This window comes from Candida theae (genome assembly GCF_024610275.1).
Source record: "Candida theae strain CBS 12239 chromosome Unknown scaffold3, whole genome shotgun sequence".
NCBI classification, from domain to species: domain Eukaryota; kingdom Fungi; phylum Ascomycota; class Pichiomycetes; order Serinales; family Debaryomycetaceae; genus Lodderomyces; species Lodderomyces theae.
Window position 1 is genome coordinate 321669 of NW_026261437.1, and position 12847 is coordinate 334515.

Here is a 12847-nt window from a genome sequence, read left to right on the forward strand (position 1 = left end):
CTGAACACGTATCTCTATATACACAACTAAGACCAGTCAGACTCTCATCCTTTTGTAAAACTCGTCAATCGCAATCTAATCCACACCTCTATCTCACTCTCTCCCCTCAAGAAGTCTCTATCAGATAAAACGTTTTCGGCTATGAGTTCAAAGTCCAACGGAAAAAAAAATAAAAAAATAAAAAAGAAAAAAAAAATTCAAGACCGATGTAGGTTTGAGTCACAATTACAAGGACTGGTCCAAGGAAAAAACTATCCGACGTGTAAAAGATAAGGACTTTTTATTGTATTAAACAACAGTATATATAAAAGAAAATATCAACGAATAGAAGAAATAAAACAGTAGCACTAGTGCTTTTTGAACAATGGATCTAACAATCCTTCAACTTGGTTGGAGATTCCCAAGTTGGCATCGTAGTCAATAGCGAAGACGGAAACAGAAGAAGCGCACTTGGTGTGTTCAACAATCAAGTTTTCTGATGGCAAGGAGCAGTCACCGTTGTTGCAAACGGTAAGTGGCTTCCATGAGGTTTGAGCGTATTGGAACAAGTTAGCAGTAGCATTGTATTTCAAATCAGCTCCACTGGCGTATTGACCGGTCAATCTAGTGTAAACCCATGCTGGATCAGAGCATGATTCATTTTCGTAACCAACTTTAGGAAAGTTCACGTTTATTCCAACACCAATGGGCAAAGCTCTAGTGTTGTTACCTTGGACCTTGAACAATTGGTTGACAAATTCGGTGACTTTGTTAGCGTAAATGGTGGATGGCTCCTTGGTGTCGTTCAAGTCCAAACCGTCCTTGAAGAACGAGTTGTTGGAGTTGGATCCACTGAAAGCAACAGCTGGGTACCCTCTGTAGACTGAGTTGTAAGTAGCACCAATGGTTCCAGACAAGGTAAACATACCTGGTGACAAGTTGGTACCTTCATTTGGACCAGCAACAACCAAGTCAACTGAAACGTTGTTGAACTTCTCTGGGAGGACATATTGCAAACCGAAAGCAATTGATGATGCTGGGGTACCGTTGAAGTACCAAATGTGATCGTCATCTTGTTCGTGACCCCATGATGGAGAGCCGGCAGGTGGGTACTTGAATTCACCATCAGTTTGCAAAGTTGGTGAAGTTGGGATATCGAATTTACCACCGAAACCAGATCTTTGTGAAACAGGAGCAACTAACCACACCTGATGACCAGCTTCTTTCAACTTGTAGTAAGTGGCTCTGATGTTGGTTGCTTGCCATCCATCATCGTTACTCAAAAGAATGTTTTTAGCAAGAACAGCAGTTGCAAGAAACAAAAGGATTGTTTGGGTCAAGAATTGCATTGCGGAAAGCTACTCAGTAGTGTGAGGTGCGTGTGCGTGTGTGTGTGTGTGTGGATGAGAAAGATCAGGATGGGAAATTTCTATGATATGGGTGGAAATTTGATCTGATATTTATAGTCCCATTCCCCCATCGTGGGAAAACATCTTCCTCGTTCAAGCTTTGGGGAATTGCTAAACCCCCGGAGGAAGGAGCCGTGTAAGTGTTTACAGCTCCTCATAGTATTGTCAATTGAGAGATGCCGTCCCAATGGTAGACAATAGTAAATTAACCAGGAAACCATATTGAATCAGCAGAATACAATACACAAAACCGCAATAATATATCTTTGAACAATAGAAATTTAATTTTCAATTAATAATTGTAAACAGCAACGTGGGCCCTTCTCTTCAATAAGTAAATCTTTTGATACCAGTAGCTGTCAAAATGACGTACATGAATGAACCCAAATTTGCTAATTTGGTTGGTAGAAAGCATTTCAATCGTTGAGAGGACCGAGCAAGATCTTGGTTTTTACTTGATCGTTTAACTGAATTGCGAGGGCTGAGAAAAGTTGGGCGAGGAGGGCGCGGCGCCAACCTCTCCACCAAAGAGTCCTCAGCCTAGGCTCTTCGCCAACCCATACTGAAACCCTCTATTGTCTTGTCAAACTACACAGTGACAAGAAAAAAAAAAAAAGGGAAAAAGAAATGTAAAAATAGATACTGAAATTTGTAGTACTAAAATGGCAGTGGACGCAAATTAAACGCCATACTTTTACAAAAGAGAGCAATTTAATACTGATTGATAGTAAATGTGTGGGCTAACAATTCCAGATTTCTGAGTTCTTAGTAAGCCACGAAGAAGGGACTTTCCCGGTATGGTTGTTGAAAGTTGGATAGAGGCCGAGGGGTCGGGTTTGTATGCTAGCACGGTAGCGATGTGTACCAGGTGTTGACTAAGATCTCGAGTTATTATTCGGCTTCGTATGCACGGTTTTCGATTTGGACAATACCCTACAATATAAGCTTTCTTTTGTTTACATTGCATACCCCTATTCTACCAAAATAAGCCAATTAATGATCAGATTCGGTAGTTTGTTTACATTCATTTAACAGATATATTTAGCCACTCGTTATATACTCTGTAACCATGGTTTTTATTGCTTCTATTTAAGTCCGAATTGTCTTTTCTATCTCATAACCAATACTAAAGTATGGGAGCATTGCAAAGGCACGTTTATTTTTTTTTTTGCAGGTGTATCTACAGCTTTGTGGCATAAGAGGAAAAAAAAAAGAAAAAAGAAGACTGGCCCACGAGGCGACCAAAAAGTATAAGGAAAGGGCAGAGAGAAAACCGAACTTCATCCAAAGTGTCAAATTCCGTTGGATAGTCGGACTGGATCGTATTCGAATGCAGCACTTACTGTATAATCTCGTAAATAATTAGCCTTATAATTTATTGAATGATAACAATTATGATTAGCTTGAGGAACAATAGTTATGTCATTTAGTAGTTTCTCAAGGACAATAGTGTTGTGAAGTCCGGGTCAAACAGAGGCTTGGTCATTTCCCTACTGTCACTCACTGACTCTGGTTCAGTTTGAAATTTTGCATCAAAATTGAACAAAATGGTCTGACAAGACAAAGAATTACAGATTACACTCATACTCTTTCACTTATGAGCCAATGTTAGCTTCTATCAGTGATGGTCAGATGCTGTTACAATCGTTCACACTCACATATACATGCACTTTGTTGTGACGGAAATAAACAACGGAGTTTGGTAGCGTTCTCCCCCTTATTTGCCCCCCTCGCCCCCACTTTTCATTGAGCCACGGCACAAGCAAAAACAAAAAAAAAATTTCACAGTTGAAAGTGGTAGCACTGACTCACAACAACGAAAAAAAAAAAACAAAAAAACAATTGCGGGTGCATTCTTATTTACATATACAGTGTTTATCAATATCCACCCAAAAAGGAGTTTTAGTAAAGGGTTCATCCGTGTGCGTGTGTGAGAGAGTTTGTGACATTACTACTCCAGCGGTATTTGCATTTGATCTACATTAACTAGACTCAATACCACTGATAGACTCCGCATATAACCTGTTACTACCCCCCATAGGCAAGATACTACTTTCTTGAAATCACCATGGCCATTTTCTCGTCGTTGGCGGGATTCTTTAACCGAAACAAGAGAAGAATATTTATAACTTCAGCAGTTACATTTTCCATCTACTTACTTGTCAATGAGTTTGTTATCAAGAAATTCAGAAACTACCAAAATGCGTTGCGTCAGGAGTTTATGTTTAAGCAACAGATTAGACAACGGTTTATTCTGACTCAACAAGATTGTTACTACACGATTCTAGCATTGCTTCCAGTATTGGCTCAGCCTATAGTTGATTCGTTACCCGTTGACTTGATTACACAAGCATTGAGATTGAAGAAAGGTCAGCAGAATCAGCCACAGCAAGTTACAAGTGGGAGTAATAGCGAATTGACTACTGACAATCTTAATCTTTTGGATAACAACAACAATCCACAACTGCAATTATCAGTATACATGAACAAAAGCAAAGCCGAGTTGTGGAATTTGTTGAAAATCAAGACAATCACAAGGACATTAACTTTGATGTACTCAATTTCGGGGTTGTTGTTGATTAGCAGATTGCAAATGAACATTTTGGCAAGAAGATCGTATTTGGAATCGGCAATTGTTATGGCCGGAGTCAAGAACCCGAATAACGATATTGATCCACATGAGAATTACATCATTGAACAAAGCTATCTTTCTCTTAGTTGGTGGCTTTTGAACAAAGGTTGGGCCAACTTGAGTGTATTGATTGAAAGCTTGGTCGTTGATAAATTCAAAGACATTAGTCCTAAAACTGAAATTGGCGTTTTTGATTTCGAGCTCATTTTGAATGAAATTATTGAGGATATCAACACCAATAATAAACAATATGTTTTGGACAATTTGTTTCCAATCAAGTACCCCGACTTGTTGGAGACCATATTGAACACCAACTCTGATGTAATACATCAATTGGATACACCAGACTCAAATTTGACAAAATTGATCAATGAAACAAGTTCAATCATGTCGGATAACAACTTGTACTTTTTTGACTTGTTGAATCAGTTAATTGTCACCAATTTGCACACTCTTGCATCCAATCTTTCATCAAACTTATCCACGACATCAAATAGCTTAATGATGAGTGATACGTTGCCAGAGCAACAACAGCAACAGCTTCAATCACCGAAGATCATGGAGTTGGACAACAAGCCATATAAACTCGCTAGTTTCTTAGCACAATTATCGGTTCAGAATGGCGTAATGATCAATAACGATGACTCAAGAGCTAATGAAGAGGATGAGATTGAGAATATAATCAAAAACCTTGAAAGTGGACAGGGTTTTACTGGCGAAGGGTACGGAGCTCATGAGTTAAGCGGAAATGTATACATTAACACGTTGAATAGCTTGGATGAGCTTGAAAACTTTAGTGCTGGTATCTATTCCAATTTTGAATGAAACAGGAAGTGAAATCCAACGTGTGTGTATATAAAGAGATTGTGTACGATTTCTTAATACGATGATTCATGAATAGAAGAAGAACACCTATAGCTTATTCACATTGACTCAAATGCTCTAATAATTGTAGTAATTTTGAGTGTCAGAGTGTTCCCAATTTCATCTTTTAAGGCAAGTTTAAGGGAGTGTGGTGGTCAAAGCTTGACACGGCAGACAAACAAAATCCATAAATGTGTTTAAACAAGCACAGAAAATCCTCCCTCCCTTTTTCCCTTCTTCTTCTTCTTCTTCTTCTTCTTCTCCCTTGTCTACAGCTACAAACTCTTACATACCATACCGTCCCATATACAAACAAGTGAGCTCTCATCCATCCTGCTATGTCATCTACTCCAAAAGTCATTCTTGTTTCATCCGACGATGAGAAATTTCCCGTTGAACAGAAGGTTGCCGAAAAGTCAATCTTGATCAAAAACATGATTAATGACTTGAACCCCGATGGATTAACTGAAGATTTCGAAATACCTACGCCCAACGTACGTGCTAATGTCTTGTCCAAAGTATTGGAATGGTGCGAGCACCACAAGAATACCGTTTTCCAAGATGATGAAGATGAAGATGCCAAGAGATCAGTACCTGTTGAGGAATGGGATAGGAATTACTTGAAGGTTGACCAGGAGATGTTGTATGAGATTATCTTGGCTGCTAACTACTTGAACATTAAGCCGTTGTTGGATAGTGGATGTAAGATGGTTGCGGAAATGATTAAGAATAAAAGTCCTGAAGAGTTGAGAAAGACTTTTAATATTGTCAACGATTTCAGTCCGGAGGAAGAAGCTGCTATTAGGAAAGAGAACGAATGGGCCGAAGATAGATGAAGGAGGGTTACAACGGGCTTATTGTGTTTCAACTTGTGTCCCTTCTTGCCATTGAATGAGTATATGGTTGGTAGGTTTACGTCTTTTTCTTATATATATATATATATATATATCTATATATATATTGTTGTTTTTGAAGGTAGATATAGTGACAGAAATGTCTGTCGCTCTAATGACTATTCTGGGGAAGAGATTTATTGTATTCAATTTGGCTGAGTTGATCACTTGTAATCTCTTCTGTAGTACATAACCACCATTGGCGTGATAAGTTTAGTGCGTGTAAAAAACAAGTAGTGCATATCGTGTCAAAAAAACGACATATCTCGGTAGCGCAACGCTACCTTTTCACTTTTCACACTAAATTTCTTTTTGGACTTCAAATTGCAACTAAATCGATATATATGAGAAACCACACTCATACACCAATACAGAAAAGAAGTTAGGGTGCACGTCAGTCGCAAAGCTTGTAAATCACATTTTCACAAAGCACAGCTTCAAAGATGTCGCTAAGTCAATCGTCGGATAATGAAGATGCTGGCAATACAAGCTTCACTGGAAATGAGGTTATTATTACACCTTCTCAAAGTACAAAAGATTTAGAAAACATGTCACTTGAACAATTGAATGAATATCAAAGCAAAATATCTCGCGAGTTCAAACTGCTCTCCAAGGAGTATCTCAAGAAACGGCTTTCTCGAGTGAATGTCATGTTGGAAAAGCTAAACAGTCTGATCAAATTAGCTAGCGCTAATGACAAGAGTTGGCTAAAGATTTACAACTTTGAGATCGAAACTATCAATAACATAATGACCAACACCGAAGATTTGATAATGGTGAAAAACAAGACCATTCCCAACAAACCAGACTTGTTAAAACTGATGGATGAATACGAGGAGGAGTTGCAGGAAATATTCACCAATTTGCAAAGTCCGTTTGATTTTGACGATACTTTCAAGTACGATAATGGCGAAATAGCAAACCAGTTGAATAATTCGCATTCTCAGTTAAGTAGATTGCCGTTCCCATACTTGTTTAATCAAAGTTTCAAACCACATAGAGACGAGCTACGGAGTATAAGTTTAGAGAAGGACTATCAACTGCAGTTAATCCGGAATAATTGTCAGAACAACTCCACAATTGCATGGAACCAATATTATACCAAATTGAATCAGCACAAGAATAGACTACTCACTGAAACACAGCTGCAGTTGAACCAATTGTACAAGGATTATCACCACTTGAACGACTCAAGAAATGAGGAGTTACAAGATCGATATTATTTCCGAAGCTTGATTTCACCGCAGTATTTACTGGATACGATAAATGACTCCATCAACATCACAAACACCAATGATTTGGACGCTATAATGAAAACAAACCATGATTCAAATTACGTTGAGTTGGATACGCGATTAAAACCCAAAAACAAGATTGAATTGTCAATGGTACGAGAAGAGGATAAAAGGAGAGACAATTTGGTTGCGTCGACGCATACGGCAATCAAGCGAAGGTATTCAGCAATTTGCAAACCCCGCGAGGATACAGCTGTTGCGACTGAGTACACCAAAAGTCAATCACAACTTGAGGATGATGTACAACTAATAAGAAATAAGATACGTCGTCAGAATGAGGACCGGAGACCTGGATCAACAGCCGGTGAAGATGACAGTTTGAATGGTCTTTCGCTACGGGGTACTCCACAGGTTGAAAAGGAGGGAGATAAACAGGATGAAATTGATAAAGCTAGCAAAATTGATTATGGTGACGACAGAGCTGACGATGAATACGAAGAAGTGGTGGAAGAGTATGACGTGGAAGAAGACATGACCCCGGCCCAACTTGAAGAGCGCAAGATTTATAAACATGTCTTGAACCAGAACAATTCAGCCTTGTCCACCTTTAAGATGTTGAAACTACCCCCAATGGAAAACTTTCCAAGGCTATAAAATAAAAAAAAAAAAACAAGAAATACAAACAGTAATTACTGTTGTGGATGTGTATGTGTATGCATTAGCTACTATATCACTAGACTTATTCCTTTTCCAATAATATACTTGCATTTTTCAAGTTGGCCTGTTCAATGGTCTTTTCCAAGTTTTCAATAAATTTAAAAGCTTTATTTGAACTATTGGAAAGAGTAAATCTGTCGTCCGAACTTATACCGTAATCTTGTGCGCTCTGACTTAGCTCGTACTTCAACCACTCAAACAAAACCACCACTTTATCGTCAAGAAGCAATTTCCGAACAAGTCTCTTACCATTGGGGAACCGTATTTGTACTCTTGTAGTAGGACCATCTGACGGTTCTTTATGATCTATAGGTTTGACGGAATCGAATATGTCCTCCTCGCTTTGAGGAACTTCGACTCTGCTACTCTCCTCATCGTCACTGACCAAATTTATAGCATTCTCAGCATCTTTACCACTATTGGCGTTGTCCAATATACTCTGTTTCATAGCCAATTCAATTTGTTGTTCCTCACTTAAACTATCAGGATCAATTTTCGTTTCATGCTGTACAAGAGGATTACTCGATTCAGGATGTAATGAAAACTTGTCCAAAAAGTCATGCACCTCATCTAACCAGTTATCCACATTTGGCACTTGTCCATCAGTCCACTTGCGTACACGTTCACCGGTGAGAGGATCCAATATTGCCAAATGAGGAAATGTATCGACATTGTAGAAATTGACATACGTTTCACCATCGTAAGAATCACGTTGATATTGCAAAAACACAAAGTTTTCTTTAACAATCTGTTTGATTCTCGAGTTTGACCAGAAATCACGATTGAAAACTTGCGATTGAAATTCAGACGAGTCCTGTATATTAATCAAGATCCATTTGTTTTCCTCTTTGGCTCTAGCCCTCGCTTGGTCCAATGTCAATACACTGATAATATCAAATGGAGGTCTAAACAAATTAGCAAGTCTTCTTTGAGTAGAAGTGAGCTCAGAGTCACGTTCCTGTCTAAGTCGCCTCCTGCGACCGGCAACTCCACTACTATGACCTCTCACAATCTCTTCAATATCATCATTATCCTCTTCATCTGAGTCCAAAATCTGAATATCACGGTCCACATCCCGTGCGTCGGTGTAATCTTGGTCCATTTCATCGTCGTCCTCATCGTCATCATAAGCATTGTATGCGTTAACATTCCTTCTAAAGTCAAAACCTTGGTGGAAAATTCCTTGTTGTCTGTGCCCAAACAAATCAGGCGGGCGTGGCACTTGACTGAACATGCCACCACCACCACCACCACCACTACCTCCTCCTCCAAATCCAGGGAATGAATCAACCAACGTATCGTGTCGATGTACATTTGTATCTGCCTCACGGACATCATTGCCTCCATATGCTTGTTCTTGTAATTGCTTGGCGTATTCCTCATCATCAAGACCGTTGTTACTTCTAGCATTGCTGCTGCCATTGTTGTTACTGGTCGATCCGCCATGATGACCAGATTCCATGTACAATGTCACTGCTAGCTCTAAATCACCCCCAGCCACATCTAGAAACTGTGTAGCAACAGATTCATCTTCAACGCCAGTGACTGCTAGAAATGTAGGTACTTGATCGTCCATGACGTAAGTTACTTTATAAATCTATGGGTAGCTACTGATCTATTACTCAACAAGACCCAACACTTCTTTCTTGTGCTGCAAATTCTCTTTCTCTCCCAAATGGCAAATTTCCTTTGGTGTGTCTGCGTGTGTGTGTCTGTGTCTGTGCATAAACATAAATCTTCTCTTTTGCGAAGATTGTTTTTGATTTTCCACACATGCCTTATATGCAGTATGCACGTGAGAAGAAATACAGCAGTTCAAGTTCTTTTCATTTGACACACATTGAACCCCTTTTTTTCCAAGAGTAAGGACCTTTGAGATTTGTCATATAATAATCCGGTGTTAGTTGCTGGTCTTGAGATGATTTTGGGTATTTGGAGTCGCAGTTGATGAAGTTGCCATACAAGGCTAATGTTTCTCTTTTCTTTGATTACAAATAAAACGCGTGGAAAGTTGTGGAATATCCATGGCTAATGGAAGATGAGGTGATTTCACTAATTTTTCATGCAACAGTCTTTGCCGTGTTGAAAAGTGAAATCCCGAGTCATCCATGTACACACACACACGTTTTACGTCAAGTACCCTGTTTGACGTTTGTGGCGTTGCTGACAGATTTGACGAATAAAGTAATGGCAGAAGCCACAAAACGGAGCAAAACTCGGCCGAGCTAGCGATGCCCTCATATGATCAGTTATTGCATCAAGCATGCCGTTCGTGATATAAATACCCACAGACTCTCCCCAAGAAGTCAATGATGGCCTTTAGAAGTATACCCAATTAAACTACCAAACACACACACACACACACACACACAGACACAATTGAAATGACAGATAACTCCAACATTGTTAAGATTGACGCTTTAGGGTCAACCAAATTGTTCCACCCCATCAAGGTTGGTGCAAACAAATTGTCCCAACGTATTGCCCATGCGCCAACCACCAGACTCAGGTCTACTGCTGACAATGTCCCCACTGATTTGCAGTTGCAATACTATAAAGATCGAGCACAAGCACCAGGCACTTTGTTAATCACTGAGGCTACATATGTGAGTGAAGGAGGAATCGGGTTGCCTAATACACCTGGTCTTTGGAATGATACACAAGCTAAAGCTTGGAAACAAATCACAGATGCCATTAGAGAGCAAGGATCATATTCAAGTGTCCAGTTGTGGTATTTGGGACGTACTGCATACCCACCTGAGTTGAAAAAGAGAGGATTACCATTTGTTGCTCCTTCTGCGCTTTATCATAGCGAGGAACTGGAAAAGCAAGCTAAGGAAAGCGGTCATGAGTTGAGAGCATTAACCAAGGACGAAATTGAACATTTGATCAATGAAGAATTCCCCAATGCAGCTAGAAAAGCACTTGCTGCTGGGTTTGATTACATTGAGTTACACTCAGCTCGTGGATATTTGTTGAGCCAGTTCTTGAATCCAGTTAGTAATCAAAGGACTGATGAGTATGGAGGATCAATTGAAAACCGTGCTCGCTTCTTGTTGAGTATTGTTGATAAGTTAATCCCCATTGTTGGAGCTAATAGAATTGGAATTAGATTTTCACCTTGGGCTACATTCCAAGTGAGTGAACCAGAAGGTGAAGAGGTTCATTCATATATCCTCAAGGAATTGCAAAAGCGTGCAGAAGAAGGAAATGAATTGGCATATCTTTCCTATGTTGAGCCTAGAGTTTCTGGAGTTGTCGACGTCAAGAGGGAGGATATAAATGGCTCTAATGCCTTTGTATCGAAGATTTGGAAGGGGACTTTGATTAAAGCTGGTAACTATACATACAGTGCACCCAAGTTTGATGATTTGGTTCGTGATATCGATAACGACAGAACATTGATTGCTTGGTGTAGATTTTTCACGTCAAATCCAGATTTGGTTCAACGTTTACAACATGGATATGCTTTGCAACAGTATGATCGTGAAACCTTTTATCAACAGTACAACTGGGGATATAATACCTGGAACAATTATAATGAGAAGAAGAAATATGATGAAAAGACTGAAAAGGAGAGAATTGGTAAACCGTTGGCTTAATAGAATTGTGATAGAAAGTTGATACAGAGTATAGAATTTGGATTAGAATGGAATAGATTATCGATTTGAAATCACTGGCTTGTAAATTATGAGAGTCTTTAAATCCATTTGGACTGTCTAATAATGGTCGTGTGACTGTATACAATAACATTAACAAAAAAAAAATATACGAGTGTTGAAACTATAAATGTAACGTAAGCAATAGAAATACGTCATTTACAGTGTTCTCTCCCCCTATTTTTAACTTCTTCTTTCTTTTTTTAAGTAAATACGGCTTAGTTTACTCATTGCTACTCCACTTCCTATTCCATGGCTATACAATGATATATGCAATCAGCTCTTAAATGCAAAGTCTAAAACTGAGGAAAGGGAGAAGGAGAACTAATGACAAGAGTTGTTGTAAGAGGGATAGAGGAGAAGTAAACAATATCACTTACGTGTCCACTCTTGTTCTTTAGTAGATTGTTGGGTATCGTGTCTTGGTTTGAGTGTATATGTCTTGACACTTACTTCTAGAATGTTCTGTGATAAACTCTTAAAGTTTGATCCTTCCCCTCCCCCAGGTTTTTGAAAGTGTGTGGATTGTGTGTCACATTAAATTGAGTGTCGTGTACGAATGTGGTGCGACATTGAGTCATACAAATTTTGTATTGTATTGCTTAATTGATACGACAACAGATAGAGAGAGAGAGAGAGAAAGAGAGATAAATACAATTGTTGACCAAATTAACTTTACAACAGACAAATCATCATCTTCATCATCATCTAACTTTTGTTCACATCCACCAAAACAACTTTCCATCTTTACATTGAAACTGAGTCAATTGTCAGTTCAGGACATTCGATTGTTGCATTCACACTTACAGATTTTTAACACGTTCTCATTATACCTATATAACCCCCAAACTAACGCCACAACAAAACTGAAGGTATCGCATCAGATTCAAATCCCACAAGCTTCACTGATTAACCAAATACCTCCAACCATTTTCCTTAGACGCAGACTCAGATCACTTCACACTACAGACTATAGCATAAACTAACGATCCACACCGAGCATTATTGCTACAACATTCATCAGTGAAAGAAAACCGACTTATTTCACAAATTTTTGCATCATTCTTTTTAATAAAACAAGCATCTTGTACAAATTATACACATTTATGTCCAGTTGATCCATTAATCCACAAGCATACATTAATAATCACCTAATTTACAATTTTTATTTTTATTTTTTACGACCACGATTTCCTTTCCTTTTTACGAATTTACTGTTTTTTTTTCTTTGTTTCGATCATTTACGACCACCAGTTCTACTAAATTTTACTCAATTGGATTAAAGTCTGTCTCTTATACTGGTCCTGTTCTTGAATTAACCGTTGAATCATCACACAGCATTTGACTAAAGGTACAACTTTTACTGCAATCTTTCCACTGCATCACTTTTCGAAAGAAGTTTTCGTCTTTTTTTTTTTTTTTTTTTTTTTTTTTTTTTTTTTTTTTTTTTTTTTTTTTT

The 12847-nt window shown here is 38.6% G+C and overlaps 6 protein-coding genes across 6 annotated transcripts; 4 read left to right on the forward strand and 2 right to left on the reverse strand. All coding sequences in view use genetic code 12, as the record gives it.

The window, feature by feature from the left end:
* Nucleotides 1–347: 347 nt before the first annotated feature.
* Nucleotides 348–1328, reverse strand: PHO100 (Pho100p; the record flags this gene model as incomplete). The annotated part of the gene is made up of 1 exon (XM_051752236.1): nt 348–1328. One exon carries the CDS (start codon nt 1326–1328, stop codon nt 348–350), a length of 981 nt encoding a protein of 326 aa, XP_051608704.1.
* Nucleotides 1329–3456: 2128 nt separating this feature from the next.
* PEX3 (Pex3p) lies at nt 3457–4845 on the forward strand (the record flags this gene model as incomplete). The annotated part of the gene is made up of 1 exon (XM_051752238.1): nt 3457–4845. The coding sequence occupies one exon, from the start codon at nt 3457–3459 to the stop codon at nt 4843–4845; it is 1389 nt and encodes a 462-aa protein (XP_051608705.1).
* Nucleotides 4846–5222: 377 nt separating this feature from the next.
* On the forward strand, nt 5223–5720 carry SKP1 (SCF ubiquitin ligase subunit; the record flags this gene model as incomplete). The annotated part of the gene is made up of 1 exon (XM_051752239.1): nt 5223–5720. One exon carries the CDS (start codon nt 5223–5225, stop codon nt 5718–5720), a length of 498 nt encoding a protein of 165 aa, XP_051608706.1.
* Nucleotides 5721–6220: 500 nt separating this feature from the next.
* Nucleotides 6221–7666, forward strand: KGF57_002880 (uncharacterized protein; the record flags this gene model as incomplete). The annotated part of the gene is made up of 1 exon (XM_051752240.1): nt 6221–7666. One exon carries the CDS (start codon nt 6221–6223, stop codon nt 7664–7666), a length of 1446 nt encoding a protein of 481 aa, XP_051608707.1.
* Nucleotides 7667–7751: 85 nt separating this feature from the next.
* KGF57_002881 (uncharacterized protein) lies at nt 7752–9305 on the reverse strand (the record flags this gene model as incomplete). Its single annotated transcript, XM_051752241.1, has 1 exon — nt 7752–9305. One exon carries the CDS (start codon nt 9303–9305, stop codon nt 7752–7754), a length of 1554 nt encoding a protein of 517 aa, XP_051608708.1.
* An 808-nt stretch (nt 9306–10113) lies between these two features.
* KGF57_002882 (alkene reductase) lies at nt 10114–11331 on the forward strand (the record flags this gene model as incomplete). The annotated part of the gene is made up of 1 exon (XM_051752242.1): nt 10114–11331. One exon carries the CDS (start codon nt 10114–10116, stop codon nt 11329–11331), a length of 1218 nt encoding a protein of 405 aa, XP_051608709.1.
* Nucleotides 11332–12847: the final 1516 nt, after the last annotated feature.